Source organism: Telopea speciosissima, chromosome 2, assembly GCF_018873765.1.
Source record: "Telopea speciosissima isolate NSW1024214 ecotype Mountain lineage chromosome 2, Tspe_v1, whole genome shotgun sequence".
Lineage (NCBI taxonomy): Eukaryota > Viridiplantae > Streptophyta > Magnoliopsida > Proteales > Proteaceae > Telopea > Telopea speciosissima.
The window spans coordinates 77,188,613-77,209,501 of NC_057917.1; the positions used below are offsets into that span (position 1 = coordinate 77,188,613).

The 20,889-nt window shown below is 39.2% G+C and overlaps 2 protein-coding genes across 2 annotated transcripts; both read right to left on the reverse strand.

The window, feature by feature from the left end:
- On the reverse strand, window positions 1-3,838 carry LOC122649761 (eukaryotic translation initiation factor 3 subunit G-like). Its single transcript, XM_043843003.1, has 2 exons — window positions 3,463-3,838; window positions 1-589 (listed from the first exon to the last, which is right to left on the reverse strand). Exons 1-2 carry the CDS (start codon window positions 3,830-3,832, stop codon window positions 54-56), a joined length of 906 nt encoding a protein of 301 aa, XP_043698938.1. The 5' UTR covers window positions 3,833-3,838; the 3' UTR covers window positions 1-53.
- A 2,415-nt stretch (window positions 3,839-6,253) lies between these two features.
- LOC122651865 (protein VACUOLELESS1) lies at window positions 6,254-20,629 on the reverse strand. Its single transcript, XM_043845425.1, has 15 exons — window positions 19,749-20,629; window positions 18,946-19,236; window positions 15,656-15,795; window positions 15,086-15,191; window positions 14,899-14,991; window positions 14,053-14,142; window positions 13,835-13,948; window positions 13,568-13,675; window positions 13,345-13,418; window positions 12,783-12,837; window positions 12,406-12,587; window positions 8,762-8,891; window positions 7,716-7,818; window positions 6,732-6,829; window positions 6,254-6,476 (listed from the first exon to the last, which is right to left on the reverse strand). Exons 1-15 carry the CDS (start codon window positions 20,523-20,525, stop codon window positions 6,312-6,314), a joined length of 2,526 nt encoding a protein of 841 aa, XP_043701360.1. The 5' UTR covers window positions 20,526-20,629; the 3' UTR covers window positions 6,254-6,311.
- Between the last annotated feature and the right edge of the window lie 260 nt (window positions 20,630-20,889).

Consider the following 20,889-nt stretch of genomic DNA (forward strand, 5'->3'; position numbering starts at 1 on the left):
TTGAAATTCAAATACTGCAACCGTCTTTTGTGACATTCTTGTTTAGAGACTTCCTAATTTGCCCTAGGTGTAGCCCACTCAACTCTGAGGATCAGATTATCATATCCATAGCCATTCAGCTTGTTGATGGCTCTCTCAGCATCCTCCTTGTTTACAAAGTTGACAAAACCAAACCCTCGGCTCACGCCTGTCTTCTGGTCAACAGCAACATACACACGGCTGACAGAACCAAAGGTCCGGAAGAGCTCAAGCAAGTCAGGTTCTCGTGTATCCTCTGAAAGATTGGTAACCCTAACCGAATTTTCTTCATTCCTGCGCCTATCAGGAGCACTGCCTCTATCTGTAGCACCACCTCTCATGCCTGGAGGAACGTAGGCTCCCTTGGTTGCACCAGCAGCAGGAGCTGTAGTTTCCGATGTAGGCTTGTCAACAAAACCTTCAGATGGAGGAGCAAGATCCTTGTAGGGGCACCTTGATGTCCAGTGGTCACCCTTCTTTCCACATGTACGACATACCATGAGAACGGCACCACCTTTCCCAAGCTGTGCCAAAGGGTCTCCAGCAACTTTGGTTTCTTCTGCTTTGCTCCCTGTTGTAACATACTCAGGTTAGGGTATGGATACCACATTCCAAATTGGAAGGAAGATGGAAATAATAATGGAAAAGACAACATCAACAAGCAGAAACTACATATCTTAATAAAACCTTCAGTAAAGGAACAAAGAGTAGGTTGTTATAGTATGAAATGAACTTTTCATTCACCAGTATACACAAGCTTGGCAAATCAGTTCTCTTGAACAAGCTAAGCCGCCAAACCAAAGAAAATGACCAGGCCATGTTAAAATCTAAATGCACAGTGTGTGTATACACATTGAAAGATGAGGTTAATAGAACAGGGTTCCTATCACATGTTTCACTTGCAAAATACCCAAAGCGACAATTGATGATAGTTCAAGTTTTAACAAATTAAATAATGAGAAGAATTGCTGCCTAGGCCATGCTATAAGCCACAAAGCAGGATTCAAAGCATTACTCCACGCTAATGGAAAACATGTACCATGTCTTGCACAGAGTTTGAAATTTCGGCTAATTTCGATATGTCCGAGATGAAACAGGTGGCAAGACGAAATTAACACTGTTTCACCAAAATTTCGGTCATTCTGTTTCGGTAATTTTGATCTTAAAAAAAAATGCACTTTTTTGTCGTAATTTCGGTCATTTGGTTTCGTTATTTCGGCCATTAGCCCACTGAAAAGAACCCATTGCTATTCCCATGCATAACACACTTTATTTTCTGGCAGAGCTAACATTGTCGACAGTAAGTTGAATAAAGATTGACTACTATGATTATCCTTCTACAGCACCAATTGTTTTTCACTTTCCATCATAAACCAATTCAACAATACACACTAGAAAACCTAAATACAATTAGAAGCACCTCTATTTCCACTGATCAAGAACCATAGACTCCTCCGATTTAATAGCCAAAGAGTCTCACATCCACATCTTGCAACTAATCCCAAACTCAGCAAATAAACCTTATCCAAACCAATTAAGGTGATGGGATCAGCTATAGTTTCAGATCTCACCCAATAATCTGAGTCATAAAAAAGGGAGAACCCAGTGCACAAGGCTCCCTCCACTGCAGGGTCTGGGGAGGGTCATAATGTACGCAGCCTTTCCCCCCGCTTCGTAGAGAGGCTGTTTCCCAACTTGAATCCGCAACCACTAAGGTTGCAATGGAACAACATAAAAACTCCAGCACAACTTGAGCTAAAACAATTGCTAGTGCTGGAAATCACATCAACCTATGCAACTTCAACACGTGCACACTTTTCTTACACTATAAAGACCCATCCATGATGCTTTCTCTAACCCTGGTATGCATCCAAGGCTTCTACATTTGCATATCAAGTTTGTACTTTCAACTAAGCTAATCAAGTGTTACCCATGTCATGTGGCATTTAATACAATGACCCAACATTTACCCTTAATATTTCTGCCCGTGTGGGACTCTGTCATCACTAGAGGACATCTTAACGCGAATAAGCTAAATGGCACACCCAAACTATAGAGCCCACAAATCAACTCCAACCTTTCTTTAGAACAAAAAACATAAATATATATGGGAGGGGATCATTGCCAGCTTGTGATGCCTTGTGCCAGAATGGGGGCCAATGAGAGCGTGTGCGGAGGCATCCAACAAGGATGGGATTTTTCATTTCATGGGCGGAGGGGGGGGGGTATGGTTATTTCACCCTTCTTGCATGTGTCTGGCCGCAGATGCCAGGGCATGAGGGGCATAATGACTTGACTTCATTCTCACCTTCCTCCAACTTATTACCGGCTATATACATATGGGATGAGGAAAAAAAAGAGACGTTGAAGAGCGCCTTGGAAAGTAATGCGTTAAGAAAGAGAACCGATTCTCTATAATGCCAACTAGCTTCCTCAGTTCAAAAAATCCTCTTGAACCCTTCCTCAACTTCAGCTTTTCTCATGGAACAACTCAGCAGTCTCCTCTTTCTTGACAAGAGCAACAATCTACTCTGGAATACTTCTACCAACAACTCAACTACCATTGAAATTCTCATGCAACTTTTATATTCCTTCTTTTGAAATTCAAGTTTCAAGAACATACAAAATTTCCTAAAAACTCAGGTCAGATTTCCAAACACAAAGTATGAACCTCTCAAGGTGGCTAGGCAATGTTTTTTGGGCCTCCCAAGATAATCAAATAAGCAATTGACCAGGTAGTAATCAGGTCTTGCCTAGGAGACCAAGAAAAATAACTGGTAAATTGAATATGAGTATTACCAAGTTACTATAATATTGTAACATATATGCAAGTGATGAAAAGAAAAAAAATCCACCAATAGAGCAAATTAGGTTTAAGATTCAAAGTTAAGAAACCAGTGAACTAAAAGATTAAAACCCATGCGGGCTCCATAAAAGCACTAAATGAAGGGTAATCTGGTTTTTCATAAATCTGGAAAGTCCAAAATTACTTAATCCCCAAAACTCCCAAAAGGAAAGGAAAATACGTAAGATACATGAGAAGGATATTAAAGTAAACGTATCTTAGTCTTGTATAATAAGAGACACGGGATATTAAAGCAATAATTTGTTAGTATTGCAAGTAAAAAAGTCCTCTGTGAAACCGCTTTCTAAAATCTCAGGAGGGTTCCCTGAATCATTATATAACAGGAACTTCCTTGATGTAAACAACAGAAATAATCATAATCCATGCAATTTAGGATTCCATGACTAATAAGCGCACCAACAGAAATTATCCAAAAGCGGATTTTAAAGCATAGGAAGATTAGATAGCGAGTTCCTCTCTACTTAAAACAACTCAATATAAATAAAACAAATTTGATAAAAGAGATTCAACGAACAGCCTACAATGATGGGTGGAGAAAAAATTAAGGCATAAAAACGAGAAAAGGGAAGCAAACGAACCGGGAGCCCTAGGTCTCTCAAGGAGAATTTCTTCGGTGGAAACCATGGTGAGCCTGCTACCAACCTCCTCATGCACGGCATCACCAAACTTGGGCCAAGAGCGACGCTCTAGGGCTCGCTTACTGAGTCGGGCCTTGGCAAGTTTCCGAGTCCGAGTTGTAGTAGTGATCTTAACCTTATTGCCATCATCATTGAACTTGTACTCAATTACCTTCTTCACGCCATTCTCGTCTGGCCCAATTACCATGCGAGGTGGGAGAAGGAAATCCAGATCCTCTCCGTCTTCTTCATCGAGTTCACCCCATCGAAGCTTGTTCGATTGCGGTGGGTTATACGAAGAAGCAGCCGGCCTGTCCAATGCCATCGCCATTATAGTCTTTCCTCTTAAACGGTTACTCTCTCTCTCTTCTTATCTATCCCTCTATCTTTCTGTTGCGCCTCTCTCTCACGGTTACTCTCACTATCTTTCTCGCCTCCGTTTGCCGATGCAGAATTTATCAAACCAGGCACAGGAGCCTGTTTGAGCCCCTTCCGAAGTGTTGCATTGGGGGTACTTGTTTCCTCTCTCTTATTTCTTTTATGGACTCAAAATCACTCTCTTCGGCCTCAGGTGATCGGTCATACTGCCTTTGGACCGATTAAGGATCATTCGAGAACCGGAAACGACTAGATCGAATACTAATTGGTCCTGATTTCAATATATAGGACCGGTTAGTTAATTAACCGGTTGTGTCATGAACTCAAGAGGCCGAAACTGATTCGGAACTGGACCAATTGACACCTCTACTCTCATCATTGTTAATCAGTTTCTTCAAACTCTATGACTATGTTTGGGTATATTTCCTGTAATTCATTAGATGGTGAGGTAATATTGGATGATTCAGCACGACTTTCTTGCATGGATGGCTCAAATATCTGTCAATTAAATGGCAAATTGGATGGGAATGAATTTTTGTTGATAGGTGGTGAACCCAGCCACTCTCCTACTCACAAAATAAACTTGGCCAACCAACTTTCAGTACACCCAAAGTTGGTTAAGTCACAAAATACAGTTTCAACATCTATAGTTTAAAAAACAAATGAAATTTTAGTGAAGAGTAATGTAAGGCTCAAAATACATGGCATGGAATAAGTTGATTTTTAAGTGTGAAATTTGAGATATAGGCAATCCAATCCATTTCATTGACATTCAATGGTTATAATTGACACACCACCGAACCCAGAAGGAAAGCCCTGTCTATACAGTGTAAGACAGTTTGGTCAAATTCTACTCCGTGATTGCAAGAGGTGAAGTGGTCATTTTTGTCCCCCTCCCCCCCCCCCCTTATGAGAGGAATCTTACAAACTGTACCAGACAGGGAACCTAAGAGGATATAGATCCAGGTAGGTGGGGGGGGGGGGGAATTCCTCAATAAGAAAATCATCTCTCAAAGAACTCTCAAAGTATATATATTGACTTTATAGTGTGATTTTAATTATCTAGAAGATTTGAATTTTGAACGGAGTTGATAATAAGAAATGGAAAATGTTTTTTTTTTTTTTTTTTTTAAAAAAACACCCTCAAGATATCGGTCTCCGACTCTCCGGTGATACCTACACCAACACATTCATAACAATCTAGTATTGGGCTGTATCGGTCCAAGATTGGATGGAATTTAAAATAAAAAAAATAGGCTTATATGGCCGAAATGATACCAATAAATACCGAGATATGGTTCCACTTCCACCTTTAAGAAGAGCTGAGGACCTGTGATGGTATCATGATGCTTGAAACCAACTACACCATAACCCACCCTAACACAAAATATTTGTTTCTATAACCGCAGCTTCAAGAAGTGGGTCATGGGTGCACACACTTCACAGGTTGAAGTCCTTTATTTCATGGTGGTCTTGGGGGTTTTTTTTTTTTTTTTTTTTTATTTTTAAATAGCAAAACACCTTTGCAAAAATTAAAATAAGATTGGATTCTTAACCTTCTCCTGTACAAAGCATAGATCAAACCATCACACTAGGACAATTCCAACTCATCTGACTCTAAGCAAAGCCACACCTCAATTCTGACCCGTTGTTGTGTATATCCATAGTTGATGATCAAATTATCATTACACATGAAAGTTTCAATAAACACTCCAGAGAGGCTGGTTAGGCCTCAACTCTGATCATATATGGCTGCAGCTCATATGGCACATGGTAATTTATACAGGTTCTGCACAGGAGGCCGGAGCCAAGCGTATCAAGCAAAGACTCGTGAGAGCATTGCCCATTGCCCATTGGCCATTGGGAGCATCCACTATAGATCTCTGGACTGACTCATAACAAATGCTAGACTCGCTCAAAAACATTGAAATGAATCCATTTTTTCTTCATGCTTTGGCAAATGAACAATTCAAGAGACAAAAATAACAGCCAACGTGCTCTACCGCACTTAAAAGAAACTGCACACATAATTAATTGATTTACTTATACATACAATATAAAGTTAACAAGAGAACACCCAAGAGAGAAAGCAACCAAAAAAAAAAAATCCCAGCTGCTTCCCCATCCACAGGCTGTAGTCCCTGAACAGAAATAGACACCTTCCATTCACTCCACACTCATAAACGCAAGGGAAAAGGTTCTCTGAGCTGCCAGGAGAGGGTAAACTAGCACTCTCAGTGTTTGTCTCTCTCCTCCTTCAAAATGACCCCAACCTGCCCTCTTATCTATCATACTGTTTCGTCACACCTCATTGATGCCCTCCCCTATGCTGCTTGCTCAGAGAACCCTCTCCCTAAACACAATAAGTAAAAGACTTCAAAAGCACACAATAGGAATAGAAAGTAAAACAAAAGACAAAACGGGAGACAAAGCTAAGAAACTCCTTGGAAGGACAATCGATCTCGCAAGGTATCAAAAATTGATGAAGCTGCTGTATTCTGAGCAAAGGTTAGCTTCAGTCGACCAAGCAATTCACCATCTTTTGTCTGAGATGCAGCATCCGCAGCTTCCTTTGCCATGCCAATGCGTGCATATGACTGTTTCAGACAGACATTTTAAGCATGCAAAGGGAAAATTTGGTGGCTTGTATACAAGAAGAGATGTGAATAACCAAATGATTAGCAAATTCAGTAGCTTCCAAATAAACTTTCTTTCCCCCAAAATTAGAGAGGTAAAGCAAAAACTAAATCTAGTCTGCCCAAAAAGAAGAGACATATGGGAAAAGCATGAGCTTGAAAATCAAATCCTAGAGAGCGTAATATCTTAGTCGATGTAAAAAGGGGCTCAATTACCTCAGCCCTTTCTCGAGGATCTGTGAGTTTTGGGATGTATTTAAGAGCTTCAGCTTTCTCATCTGCATCAATACACGCCTCCACAAATGGCCTATAACCTATTTGATTCAGAAACACAGAGTAACAGTCTTGTAAAGTCATCTTCAAAATGAACGGAAAATACAACTGGTAAAAAACAATAATGTAGTTTATTCTATACAGCATTCAGCATTTAATATGCTGAATGGCTGTTGTAGAACAGAACTACGTTCGAGGCCAAGGTTTCATATAATGAACAGAAAAGCGGGAATAGTGACCAATCTAACCATTATAAAGCATTATTACCCTTTTTTTTCTTTTTGATACATGTGTTAATAGTGGTGCATTTATTTCTATTTTTGCTACTCTTTTCGGTAGCCTTATAAATGCGAAAATAGCTCCACCATTCAGAAATATATAGTGGCTTATACCCACCATGACATTATAACCATAGTTGCCAAGCCGTCACCTTGGCGTCCAGGCGTCCTTTGTTAGAAGGGCGCCTTAGTCGTCTAGGCTGCATCTTGATGCCTTGTTGGTGTCACCTTAATTTTTTTCCTTCTTTCAATGCCTAGGATCGCCTAGATGCCATACAACTATGACTACAACAGCTATAAGTCTCTTACACTTATAATAGCCATTATAGTGGAAACAGTAACAGTTTTTCTAATCACTGTCCAATATCTGTCATGGGCATAAATTGGTAAAAAAAACTTATTAGATAAGTTAAAAGTCAAGTAAGGTAAGATTCTTCACATAAAGTTAATACTCGAGTAAGGTTAGATTTTTCGCATAAAACATGATTAACAATAGCTTGCTCTGCTGAAGTGCATAGAAATTGATTACACCCTTCTTTTTTTTTTTTTTTTTTTTTTTGGGGGGGGGGGGGGGGGTGTGGAAGATGGCAGGATAGGTATAGCAACTGAATATCAAAGATTTCACAAAAAAATACAAGGAAATATTTACCAATAGGTGGTCTTTTTTCCTTTGAAAATTTCTCTAGCGCATCCCAGTCTCTGATTGTAGCCAAAGCAAATACTTTGAGCCAATACCACCTCTTCTCAGAAACCTGAAAAGAGAAATAAAATTTAATAATGATAAGCACAATATTGAAATCTTTCTAAGTGGGTGCTCACGTACAGAAAATTTTGCCTGATGATAGTAATCTGTAATCAAGACAAAACTTTAAAGAAATAAAATAGCGTCCCAGTGCATGAGGCTCCCGCTACTGCAGGGTCTGCGAGGGGCAAATGTACGCAGCCTTTAAAGAAATAAAATAGCGTCCCATGTACAGAAAATTTTGCCTGATGATAGTAATCTGTAATCAAGGCAAAACTTTAAAGAAATAAAATAGTGCCCCAATGCATGAGGCTCCCGCTACTGCAGGGTCTGCGAGGGGCAAATGTATGCAGCCTTACCCCCTGCTTCACAGAAGAGGCTGTTTCCAAGATTTGAACCCGCAACCAACAGGTTGCAATAGTGCAACTTAACTGTTGTGCCAAGGCTCGCCCATTGAAAACTTTAAAGAAATGAAGAGACAAAATAAGTAAAAAATGGAAAAGGATTCAACACACCCCTGGATCTGTTTCCAACATTCCAGCTAATTTTCTGTCATATGAACTCTTGATTTGGCATTTTGATCATTGGCTAGAGGCCACCATCTATGGGACTCTTTCACTGTTTTTCAAATACTTTTAAAGCATTATAACAACACGTGGAGAAGCCAGATATAGGTTTAAAATGTAACCATGACTAGATGATGGACAACATATATACTGAAGTTGGATAAAAATATATTGCCACATGGCAATTATAGCGACGCATGCTGGAAGGTATGGCACTCTGGATCCCTGCCCCATTAATACCCAGTGGTTATGGAAAGTACCTGCCTCATAGACAATGTTTACATGTAGAAGTTTCTCTTACCTACCTTAGCTGTTGTTCTGTTTCAATAAAGTTTACTAAACAATAATAATAGAATAATCCATAACGCTGCAGTACAGGAAACAAACCTTAAATTCTGTTCTGACTTTCGTTGCAGCTCGATGGTTTCCCAGAACAATACAGGTGCGGATTGTATCACTGATACTTGAATCAACAAATATGGCCTGTTTTGTGGTCACTTCTAATTCATGTTGAATTCTGCAAAACAGAAACAGTAAGATCGAAAACTGCACAAACCCAACCACAAAAAAAAAAAGAATTCAGAAGTTCAAAAGATTTTCAACAAATGTAGGACAGATATGATTAAATATCAGGAACTAAATAAATAAACAACCTCAGCTCCAATGAATAGAAACTTAAATCTTTTCTCAACATTTGAAATAAGAATTTAGCAAGGAGCTAAAGAAATGTAATGTTTCGACCAAAACATTGGACGAAACGGAACAAAACCTTTATTGTAAAGGCATGGTTTTGCACAAAATGGGTCAAAATTTTGACCCATTTCGTGAACTTCAACAGTTTCACCATAAAAGGGTTTTTTTTACCTGATTTTGAGATTTTTTGGTTAAATCAATGTTATACAGGGTTGGAACAAATACTTGGGCAGTAGAGGAACACAGTGGAAGCAACAATGTGCTGCATTGTTGGAAGATTTGTGCAAGATTCAATGTTGGAGGAGGGTATGGGAAATTTATCCCTCCGTCGTCATTACCCTCTGAGAGTACATGAGGGTCAATCACATACTGGATCAGATGTTGTAGACAACATCTTCTCGTTCTCGACCCCCAAGCCATACATGCCGGTGAGGATTCTATAGGCACCATTTCAGTGGCAGTTGGTCTCGATTGAGTTCCTCACGGTTTAGATATCTATACCCTAGGTTAGGGTACCTCTAGTATGTTGATGATTCCATTTATAGGGCTGTTGTGGAGGACTTTGAGCGTTTTTTCCCCCATACTATGGCATAGCCAGCTTTTGTGATACAGTCAAGGATAACTTGATTCGACACCAGCAACAACATCATTCTGGTGGTTTTGATCCGGGCCGGAACTTGTTTTGGTATTAGGAGTCTTGGACTCCAGGATGGGAATAGGCTTGTTGCTTGTATTGTTGACTCCACTATATTTGACTCTTTGTAACAAACTATATATGATGTATGAGTTATGAAACGGTTTATTATTTTATGTCTATTCATTATTAATGCATATTTAAGTAGTTTTACTCGAATTATGTGTTCTAGTACTAAACATTGTGTGGAATAGACCATATTAGAGAATGAATACAACGTACACTACCAATCTAGGGTCTGAAGTCAAACTACCAGTTTTTGTGTGATTTTTTAAAACCCAAGGGTTCCACTATGATGTAGATCACAGGTCCATGCGTAGCCACAGGAACAAGCCCCAAAACCAGCCCAGCGTAGTTGTGGGATTCAACTGCTGTAAGAGGCAGCCTGGTCTGATGATGTGGCGGGTTATTGTTGGTTCGATGGAGATCTCATAAGGCAGCCCCAGTCCAGATAGGAGCATGAAGGCGACCAAGACAGAATTCCCCCCCCCCCCCCCAAAAAAAAAAAAGGAAAAAAGTTATTGTTCACGTGAACACTACCATGAGTTACTGTTCACGTGAACAGTGATTTGGGGGCTGATATGGACAGCTGATATTGCGGCTTATTTTATTTCTTTTTCTAGTTAGGCTTTTAATTCCTAGTTATGTTTTGAAATTAGCTTCCTAGTTATGTTTTGAGTTGTACTCCTAATTCGGAATCCTAGTTCTGTTAGGAATCCTAGTTAAGAGTCTAGTTTCTATTTTGTTGGGAATTCCTAGTTAAGAGTCTAGGAATTTTTATCACCTGCGGTTCCCTTGGCCGGTACGGTTCCCTAGTGCCTCTAACAAAAGGGGGTGGACCCCACCCGGGCAGTGTGTTCGGTCAGGGGGTGGAATGGTCATTTCAGCCCCCCCTATGAGAGGAACCGCACAACCATACCGGTCAGCGAACCTCGGGGGATAAAGGTCCAAGAGTCTAGTTTCTATTTTGTTTATTTTGTGTCAGCCATTAGAGCTCACGATTTGAATGAAAGAAAAAAGAGTTGTTTTTACAACCATGTAGTTGTGCCTGTGAGATGCAGTAACGGTGAGAGGCCGTGGGTGCGAGACCCAAGGGAGAGAGTGAGACGCTCAATCCAAACCATCCTTCTTCTATTTTTCATCAATTGTTGTCCAGTTTTTTGAAGACTAAATCAGCATTTAACTTGTTCAAGAAGATCCTGCCTGGGGCTAGATCCTTCGTGATCCAACCTTACATTACACTATGCATAGTTCTAAAACTTGCCGAGATCTCGGAAAACTCGAGAATCTCGAGCTTCTCGAGATGAGTTCACATCCAAGACACAGAATATGCACAAACTCGAATATCTTGACCGAAATTTCGGCGAGATTTCGGTACTTTGTAATATCTCGCCGAAATTTCAGAAAACTACTACATTCCACATTATAAAAAAGCACCAACTCGAGAGCACACTTCGAAATTTCGAAGTAACTCGACAAAGAAGGGGGGAAACCTTGTTTCTTGACTTTTTAGCCACATCATCACTCAATACAATTGGGATACACTACTGGGGGTTGCCACATCACTACAAAGAGATTGATTGTATTGTTGGGAGTTGGGACATGGAAGACTAGTGAAATAGGGTGTCTATGACTAATGTATTGTTCTCTGTTGGGTGCCTATGTAATATGCATTGTGAACACTTCACGTGGAGGAGTTTGTAGTAGAAACTTTAAGTCTTTAACTATTTTTTAAATACTTATTCAGTATTATGTGTCTTCATTAATTATAGCATAATTTACTTGTTTTACTTGCCAATTATGTCTCACAATACTAAAACAATGTGTAGAATAGGCAATTTTACATTTAAGGGTTCAACGTTTACGACCAACCAAGGGTGCGAATCTAAAACACCAAATTGGGTGTGTTTTTTTTTTTACTATTTGAAGATTGAAATATGTTTATTAAGCCCAAAACAAGCTTCCCTTAAAGTTTCAGAGCCAACCATCATACTGAAACCAAAAAAAAATGCACAAACTCGCCATCTCGGTGAGATCTTGGTCGCCTCAACCTGGTCGTGACGAGTTTTCAAACTATGGCACTATGTTTAGAGGACCTAAAATAGGGTGTACTAGAAACTAATTTGGCCATTTGACCCTCAAAACCAACCGCCAAAATTTACAGAAAAAAAGTACAAGTTTCGAGCCTGGTTCCGAAACCTGGAACCTTGCAGCTGGAAGCTAAGCTGTAATTGTAGTTCTATTCTTCCTGACAAGTATCACACTGTACTAGGATGCCCTTTCCAGAGCCAACAGTAGGATAGGCTACCTACCCTAGTACAAATGAACTCCATATGGAAATAAGTGGTGGACACAGAGATCAAAAGGTTCTTTAAAGTGTATGTGCTCCAAACAAAGGGCTCAAATGAGCATTCGAAACCCCTGGACAAACAAGAAGACTAGAAGAACTTCATCAATTCAGCACGTTATATCTGTGTGCTACCGACAGCGACATATTTCCGATATATAAAAAAATACCTTTTATATCAACTAGATGATACATGATAGTAAGTAAATGGAATCATGAACTAAGAAATCACACAATAAAGTTGTGAGTGAATTTCTATTGAGATTCTAAGACCATAACACCCTGCATCTGTTTTACCTGAGCAGTTTTGCATGCTCTTCAGCAGCTTTTGATTCAAATGTGTGCTCCTTGGTCTCTGCAAAGAGACTTTGAGCCTTCTCAATTAACTTTATGCGTGGACCTTGAAGTGGAGATCCCTTACTTGCCATTGGATTTTTTATTAGTTCCCACGACTCTTTCCACAATAGAAAAGCCACATCCTAAAATTCAAACAGCATAAAGTTGCATTGTAAGTATAAAAGGGTCCCCCCAGATTTAACTCAGAATTGATCATGGTAAAGTAAAAGCTAACTCCTTGTACATGAATATCTGCAATTCAAGCAACCTTCATGGTGCTAAGGAAAACAAATTGCCTGGTTTTGATCCATAGAGCTGGTCAAACAACTCAAACTTACTTGAAGCTGTCCAGTTGAGAGGAAGAAATCCTTCAGGAATTCATGCTTATAACACCTGAAAAGCAAAGGATTAATGAGCGAACATACAATGCAAAACTAAGGTCCCCACTGGCAAAAAGACAGATTCAATTATAGAATTTGGACTACAACAGTTGGAAAGAAGACCATCAAAACGGATAAAAATATGGTAAGATAGAACTCCCAGGGTCAAAGATTTGCCAAGCAATTGAACTCGGTTCTTATGAACAGCTCACCCGTACACCTGAGCTTTAGGAATGACCCAAACCCTGAACTTTAAAGTGAAGCACAAAAGACTATACTGAACCTTAGAGTGAAGCCCAAGACCATGGACATGTCTTTTTATATTTACATGTACATTTTGTTGTACATGAGGAGCTCATCTCCTAGCAAAGACATACACATATACACCTATTTTGTTTCTCATATATAGGAATACAAAATCCTTTTCCTTCTGATCAAACTGCTGATTTATTATTTTAAAAAAAAAATTTGGAAGAGAAATTTCTAAAATAACTATATGATGCAGTCGAGCGCAAAATACCGTGCATATGTGATAAAGAGATCATGAGCTACAGGCCTCGCTTGAATCATACTGAAAAATTCCAGGGGGAGCTTCTACAAGCAAGAAAATACAAGAAAATCATGGTAAAGGTGAAATCTGCCATCAGCAGCTTCATTGATGCTGCATATATGGTGAGCTGATTCAATCTGGAATATATATGACCATATATGAAAAGTAATGTACAAAATGTTGAATGTAATACCTTCTGCCAGATATGAAAAAGAACAAGATACACAAGGTCAGTGTCGCCACTGTCAGTAGCCTTGCTTAAAGCTATGTCTTCCTCACCTATGCTCAACAATAATGGGACCTGATAAACAAGAATGATAATGACTAAATTACTTTAAGTTATCTTGAAAATTACTGCAGCATCATCTTTTACCAAAATCTAAACAACTTCTGAGTGAGTGAATGACAATGAAGGGGCAAATAGATATTTTCTTAAATCACAAAAAAATTACAAAGTAACCTGTTTGGAAGAACGTGGTTCATGTTCAACAAGCATTGCAGCTAATTTTCGACGTCCACTCTTATCTGCATGTGCAGCAACCGCTGCATATGATATCACTTTGCATAGTTTCAGCTGAAATTCAAAGCATCGCTTCAGAAGTTGCATGAAGTAGTTTGTGCAGGAAAACCATGAAGACTTTTCCGCATAACTTGACTAAAATGTGAGGAAACACGAACCTTATCAAGTAAGATTTCAAGAAGAGCAGCATCATGAATAGGTAAGGAAGATGTTATTTTTGCACATGCCCAGTGCATTATTACCACCTCCTATACAAGATAAATTAAGGAGAAAATTACACAGATTTCCAAGGACAATGATTCTTTGCATTCAAAAAGGGTGAGGTAAGAAAGTTAACATAATTACTTTCAGTAAGAAGCATATGAGAGACCAGGGCACACCTATCCAAATGCCATGTTTACATATTAATCGTCAGGGAAGGAATTTGGACAGTAACGCATGCAAGGCGGAGGACAAGTTAGAATTTATAAAGTAAACATGTTCTTGAATTTCTAGGATTATATCATTACTTCTTGGGTATTACCCTAGGAGGGATTTACCATGGATACAAAACTTCAGTGTGATGGGTAAAACTAATTTTCCACTTGGACTGTTTGGTTGCACAAGAAGGAAAATACGAAGCAAAAAATTGTGCGCAAAATCAATAAGCAAGGAATAGCAAAAAGACCTACCAACTGAAAAAAAGTATAATGCTAGTTAAACAGGAAGAACTTCACAAGTTGACTATACAGGCTGAGTTGTTGGAAATAAAGGAATAGGAGGGAAAAGGAATGGGAAAAAAAAAACAATCAAAAACAGCCAGGGAGCAATGGAGCATAATGCTTAATGTGGAATATAGGTAAGCATTATATGATGACCAAGATGGAAAATGTGAAAACTATGTAGGCTTATACAGTGTTGGTGTCTGAAACTGACAGACGGTAGACATGGGAAGAAACTTTTGAAAATGAACTCTCATTCTTAAAAGTAGGCAACCTACAAAACTAAAAACTCCAGAAACTTACCTGGTTAAGGCCAAGATACTCAGATATACGCAGCGCAAGAAGGTGTCGGTGAGCATTTATTAAACGACCAATCAGAACTGCTGGAGTAAGCAACTGAAAGGGACAAGCAAAGATGGAATAGTTAGAGAAAATAAGCAAGTGAATTCAGTAATACACAAGACAGATAGATTCAGTAAGTATTGAAGACCTTGTATTGCTGAATGCTAAGGGGAATACCAATCTCATAGTTGCGCGCAGCATTTAGCACTCGTAATGTTTTGCACATCTCTTGAAACCGATCACGTTGATAATTGCTGCCAAAGCCAACTGGATATCATTACCGAGAGTGCAAATCAGAAAATTGTGTTTTAATACCTTAAAAAAAAAATAACATTTAGATAAATTGCAAGATGATTACACAATCTGAACGACAAAAAAATGAAGGGCTAATAATAGAACCATAGAGGTATTACCAGAAAAAGACCGTATCTAGAGAAAATTACGCCAGAAGAACTGAAGTTAATAGGTAAGCACATTTTTATTTCACTCCAACAAAATGGTTTCAGAACAATGGAAATAGTACTTTTGCTTCATGAAATCAATCCTGTCATGAAAATGAAACAAGTAATACAATCCTAAACCTGAATAGATTAACTCTACATTTCATGCTCAATCATGAAAGCAATATTTCAAATGAAAAATGCATGTGGCTTCTTTCCAATTGTTCTAACTTGCACTTCTGGTTAATCAAAACTGGGAAAGCTCTTAAAAGACAAACCTGCAAAATGCTTGGCCATAGCTAGCAGCTCTTAATAGAGTTCGCTGGCGAGAGACATCAAATTCATGACCTGCAGCATCAATACATGCTTCAACTGCCTCAGGCAAGGAGGATCGAATCAAACGCAAATTTTCATCTGCCTGTCAAAGATGGTAGCGTTATACAGATGCTCCCCAACAAAAAAATTTGGATATTACATAAAAAAATATAAAACTATTTTGAAGAAATCATCCAAACACTAATTGGTCCATATGCACAACTCTGTAAATAGGATGGCAACAGATTTTCATAAATGATCCTCTTGTACATTATGCAGCTTCACCAAAATTCACCATGTGGTGACTTCAGTTCCCATTTGCCTTCTATGAGTTCTTAACCAAGTAGATCACCTACCTACTAAATGATGCAAGTCACAACCAGGTGTCCTATGTTTGTACAGACACTACCTAACAAGGTGAATACCAGAGCATACGGAAATCATAATTCACAAAACCCAAGACCATGGTGAAGAAATTAAGAACTTAAGAAATAATTTGAAAACTGACACAAATGATGCACATGTCACAACCAGGTGTCCTATGTTTGTACGGACACTACTTAACAATGTGAATTTCAGAGCACCTACCTAGTAAATGATACGCAAGTCACAACCAGGTGTCCTATGTTTGTACGGACACTACTTAACAATGTGAATATCAGAGCACCTACCTACTAAATGATGCGCAAGTCACAACCAGGTGTCCTATGTTTGTACGGACACTACCTAACAATGTGAATAGCAGAGCATAAGGAAATCATAACTCACAAAACCCAAGACCATGTGAATATCAGAGCACCTACCTCCTAAATGATGCGCAAGTCACAACCAGGTGTCCTATGTTTGTACAGACACTACCTAACAATGTGAATAGCAGAGCATAAGGAAATCATAACTCACAAAACCCAAGACCATTGTAAAGAAATTAAGAACTTAAGAAATAATTTGAAAACTGCCACAAACTCAACCACATTCCTAAGTTCTCTTTTTTTGGGGGCAGAGGAGGGTTTGACATTCCTCACATGGTCATAGAAAAATGAGAGCAAACAAGCAAAAACTGATGCATAATTTCAGCAAGAAGAGAAGGTGGGCTTGTTGTTTTGGGTTTGGTCCCTTTCTTGGGTCACGTTAAGCTTAATTTTGAATACGCAATGGGTTATATGGACCATGGGCTTAGTATTTTTGGCATAATTGTCACGGCATCTAGGCAATCCAAGGCGTTAGAGGGGGCCTGGTCGCAAGGTGATGCCAATAAGGCAACCAAAGCGCCTAGATGCCTAGGCAATGCCTTGACAACTATGAATTTTTTTGGGTTCATTATTATAATGAGCCAATTCTATAAGCCCAAATATTTTGGATCCTATATGGGATTAAGTAGTTAGTTTCTATTTTAGTTACTTAGTATTATCTTTAGTTTCAAGTTTTATTTCCTTGATGGACAAGGCACCACTACTACATGTGTGGGCCTATTTTTAGTAGTTTCTATTTAGAACTTTCCTTTTTGGAGGTAGCAGACTCCTCTTTACATTGTAAGCCATAGAGCCTCACCAACGATCTTATGAAAAAAGTTTGAACTGGCTTTGTGCCTTTGTTGCTGTGAGAGACAGTAAGTATGGTGACGTGCCATAGGATTAGTGAGAGACTGACATAGGCCATAGGTGAGAGGTATTGGTCATATCCCCCCCCCCCAAATTCCTCCCTTCTTCTCGCTTCTTTTTTTTTTTTTTTTTTTTTATGTATATTTTGTTGCTGTTGCAACCTTGTTCTGTGAAGTAATACAACAATGATATTATTTACTGTTCTTGAAGTTCAAGTGCTGATATCATCAAGCTACTACAAGGAGAAGACCCTATTGCATCATCTCTGTCCTGTGGCAGCAAGACCTTCAGTCCGCAACAACTCCTATTCTGGCCACCAGAATTAGGCACTGTTTTGAGGGTGTATTACTCCTATTGAAACCTTCCATCATCCATAATCTCAGCCCCATCTAATGGTTAGTTTTGCTACAAATTAGTAAGTTAATCTGTCCATACTAACTAAGTTCATGTCTCACTCCTATCTTTCAACCTAATCATCAGTTTGATGGCATATTTGGAGAGATGTATCCAGCCATCAATCCCTACCTTTAACTCTAATTTGGCGTTGATCTGACCGGCAGTTTGTTAGATCTTGGTTTTGCTAAATTCGAGGCATACTTTCTATTTTGTTCTCTCTATCGTAGCAACATATCTAACCCTCAGATCATCCTCAAACTTGAAACTATTGTCCTTCTATCTATTCCCCACTCGACCAGAACTTGGGCTTGATCTAAGCCTTGGTTCCCTATTGTAGCTGGAAATTATACCCTACAGTCCTACTTGTGGGTTGGGTTTAGTTACTTGCTGTTTTAGTGAATCTAGCCCTATTAAAAACTTTACATATAGTTCCTCGAATCGCATTTCCTAAACGAACCAGAGCCAATCTCAATTGATCATGTAAGAGATCCGCTACAAAACAAATACGTTTATTTGTTCAACTGATTCATATCGTCAAGTTTACCCATTCCAAATTTCATTTCGATCAAATGATCCGCAGCTTCCAGGTTAAGAAGATGTGAATGCGCTGTTTTTTTTGGGTTTTTGTTTGTGTGGACATTGGGACTTTGGAGTTTGAAGGAGGATGTGAATGCGCTGTTCTTATAGAGAAAAAGGCAATTTCTGAGGTGTGAAGTCGGAGAGATCCAGATTCCTCCAAGGGTTCTAATGACATACAAAATGATACAAATTTAATCAAAAGTCTACAGTTAAACCAAAGCACAAACATCTTAGTTTATTGTGAATTCCCAAATTCTTCATCTTCATATGACCATAACATAGTACATTCTAATAGAGGATTATCTCCCCAAGTCTACCTTCAAGTTACTTTAAATAGCTCAACAATAGATCAAACTGAAATATTGGGTCTACTTTCTTTAGCACCATTTTCACTTCATTTATGGAAATGGAATAACAAAAGTGTAGAATCGATGAATCATGTATTGTCAATGAGTACACACATGTATGATACAATTCAAGAATAAAGACACAAATGAACTTTTCTAGACAGAGCAAAATAAAAGCATATAGCATGTAGCATTTATTTTCTTATTGTCCACCTAAAAGTATGGTTAGTATTTCTCTTAAAAACCTTTCCTACAACTTCTTCAGTGCTTGTGTACTGCCAGTCAAAGCCATAATGAGCTTGTCATTCAATTTGCGAAGAAAGAGAAACATACCTTGGCACTACGTCTGTCAAAGTGATCCAATGCGTCATATAATAAAGCTGCAGGTAGTGTACTTCCAATCTTAAATATGGACACGGTAGAATCTGGAACTCGTTGTAAGAATTCCATACTTGTATTTGTAAGGATCCTCACTCCATCACACTCTGGGATAAGAATAATAGGTTCATCATACAGATAGCGTACAGGATCTCCGTAAGGACCCACCATCAAAAGCATATCATCCCAATAAAGTAGCACACTGTCCATTCCACACCAAGCTAACTGTTCTGGAGGCAAGGCTGACTGTAATATGAAAGTAAAAGTAATGTGGCCCAATAAGCTCTTGCAACATGTTAAGTGTGATATACTGCTAAGGATGCCATCAAAACCATTCTCAACGAGCAATGCTAAACACAACCGAAACAAAATTTTCCACTATTTCTCAAGGAAAAGAAAACAGAGACAAAACCCTTTAATGAAATAAAGGGGACAAATAGAAAGGCAATTTTGCACACACACACAAAAAAAAGAGAAAACGTAAACATCTTTGAAGCATGAATAAGTTCAGCATTCTTTCACCAATTCAGCACTGAATTGCTTTAAATTTAAGTTGTCATAGAATATATGGATACAAATTATCTGGAATACTACCAAGAGTTACCACAGTATCCTACTGAACAAGATTCAATCAAGTTACAATCTTTCACAGGTAGACCCGGTCAATGATCAAAGTGCAAGCATTCACTATTCAGGGCTATCTCATTCTATTTGTTTTTAGAGTAATACAAGTAAGAACAGAGAAATTCAAAACTGACCTCGCAATTATGCTCAAAAATTATCTTTGAGAAGTCAGTAGAGATGACCAGAAGTCGCCCATCGTGCGTAAACGAAGCAAGCAACTTACCATTCCGTGACACAACCATTTTCTGCAACGGACCCACCCCATCTCCAAGCTGCTGAACCGATTCCTCTTCAACAAGCAAAACATGATCATTAACCGCAAGAAGAACCTCCACATTCCCCGACATCGTATACTGTGGCTCAATCACCGCCATACAAAGCGGCAACTCTTCAATTGCCGTCTCAGCAAGCTTACATGGCTTTGGATTATTGAAATCAGGAATACAGAAAATCTGGAACCCTTCAGTGATACAAACCATTCCATTCCCCCAAAACACGCACTCAACCACATTTTGCTCGAAACACTCCTTACCCATCGAGATGTTTGGTTCTTGGAGCTCTGCGTGGATGTTGTAACGGTACACTGTACCGTCCTGAACGACACAGACTAAATTCTGATCATCGGTCCATGCCATGCCCACGAGACGTCCACCTGGGTTCTTCCAAACGGTCTCGGAGAGCTGAACTCCAGCGCAATTGAAGATACGAAGCTTACGAAGGGCTGATTCTGCGTATAATTGAACGATCTTGGAGTCGTCGCGGATGACTGCGACGGGTCCCCCAAAGGGAGCGCACGCTACCTTGTTGCGATTGAGATCCATATGCTTCCACTGCATTGTGTAGATCTCGGGTTTGCGGTAGTAGCGGTTGTAGAGGAGCTGCCATTCTGCAGCTACTGACACAGCCGCCATTGAATGACTCCAAAAGTTAGAATTTTTGGATTTGAATTGTCAGAGATACCTTGCCAGACAAGAACGAAACATGATAGTGTTTGTGAAAGGAAAAAAAAAAACCCTAGAATTTGGTCTGTGATTGAAGATTATCAGAACACACACTCCATCGCTAATCGTTAATCGCCAATTACCAACTTAGAGAAGGAATTGGGAACAGAAGAAAAAGGAATTCCTGAGCTCAGGTGCACCGTGAAGACGTGAATGGGAGATTAATCTGCGCTGCGTTTTAATCGTCTTCTTCCCTATTAATTGAGATTGACAAACACTCCTGAGTTGCGCGTTGCGAGTCACGAGTCACATCACACGAACATAGACCGATTCA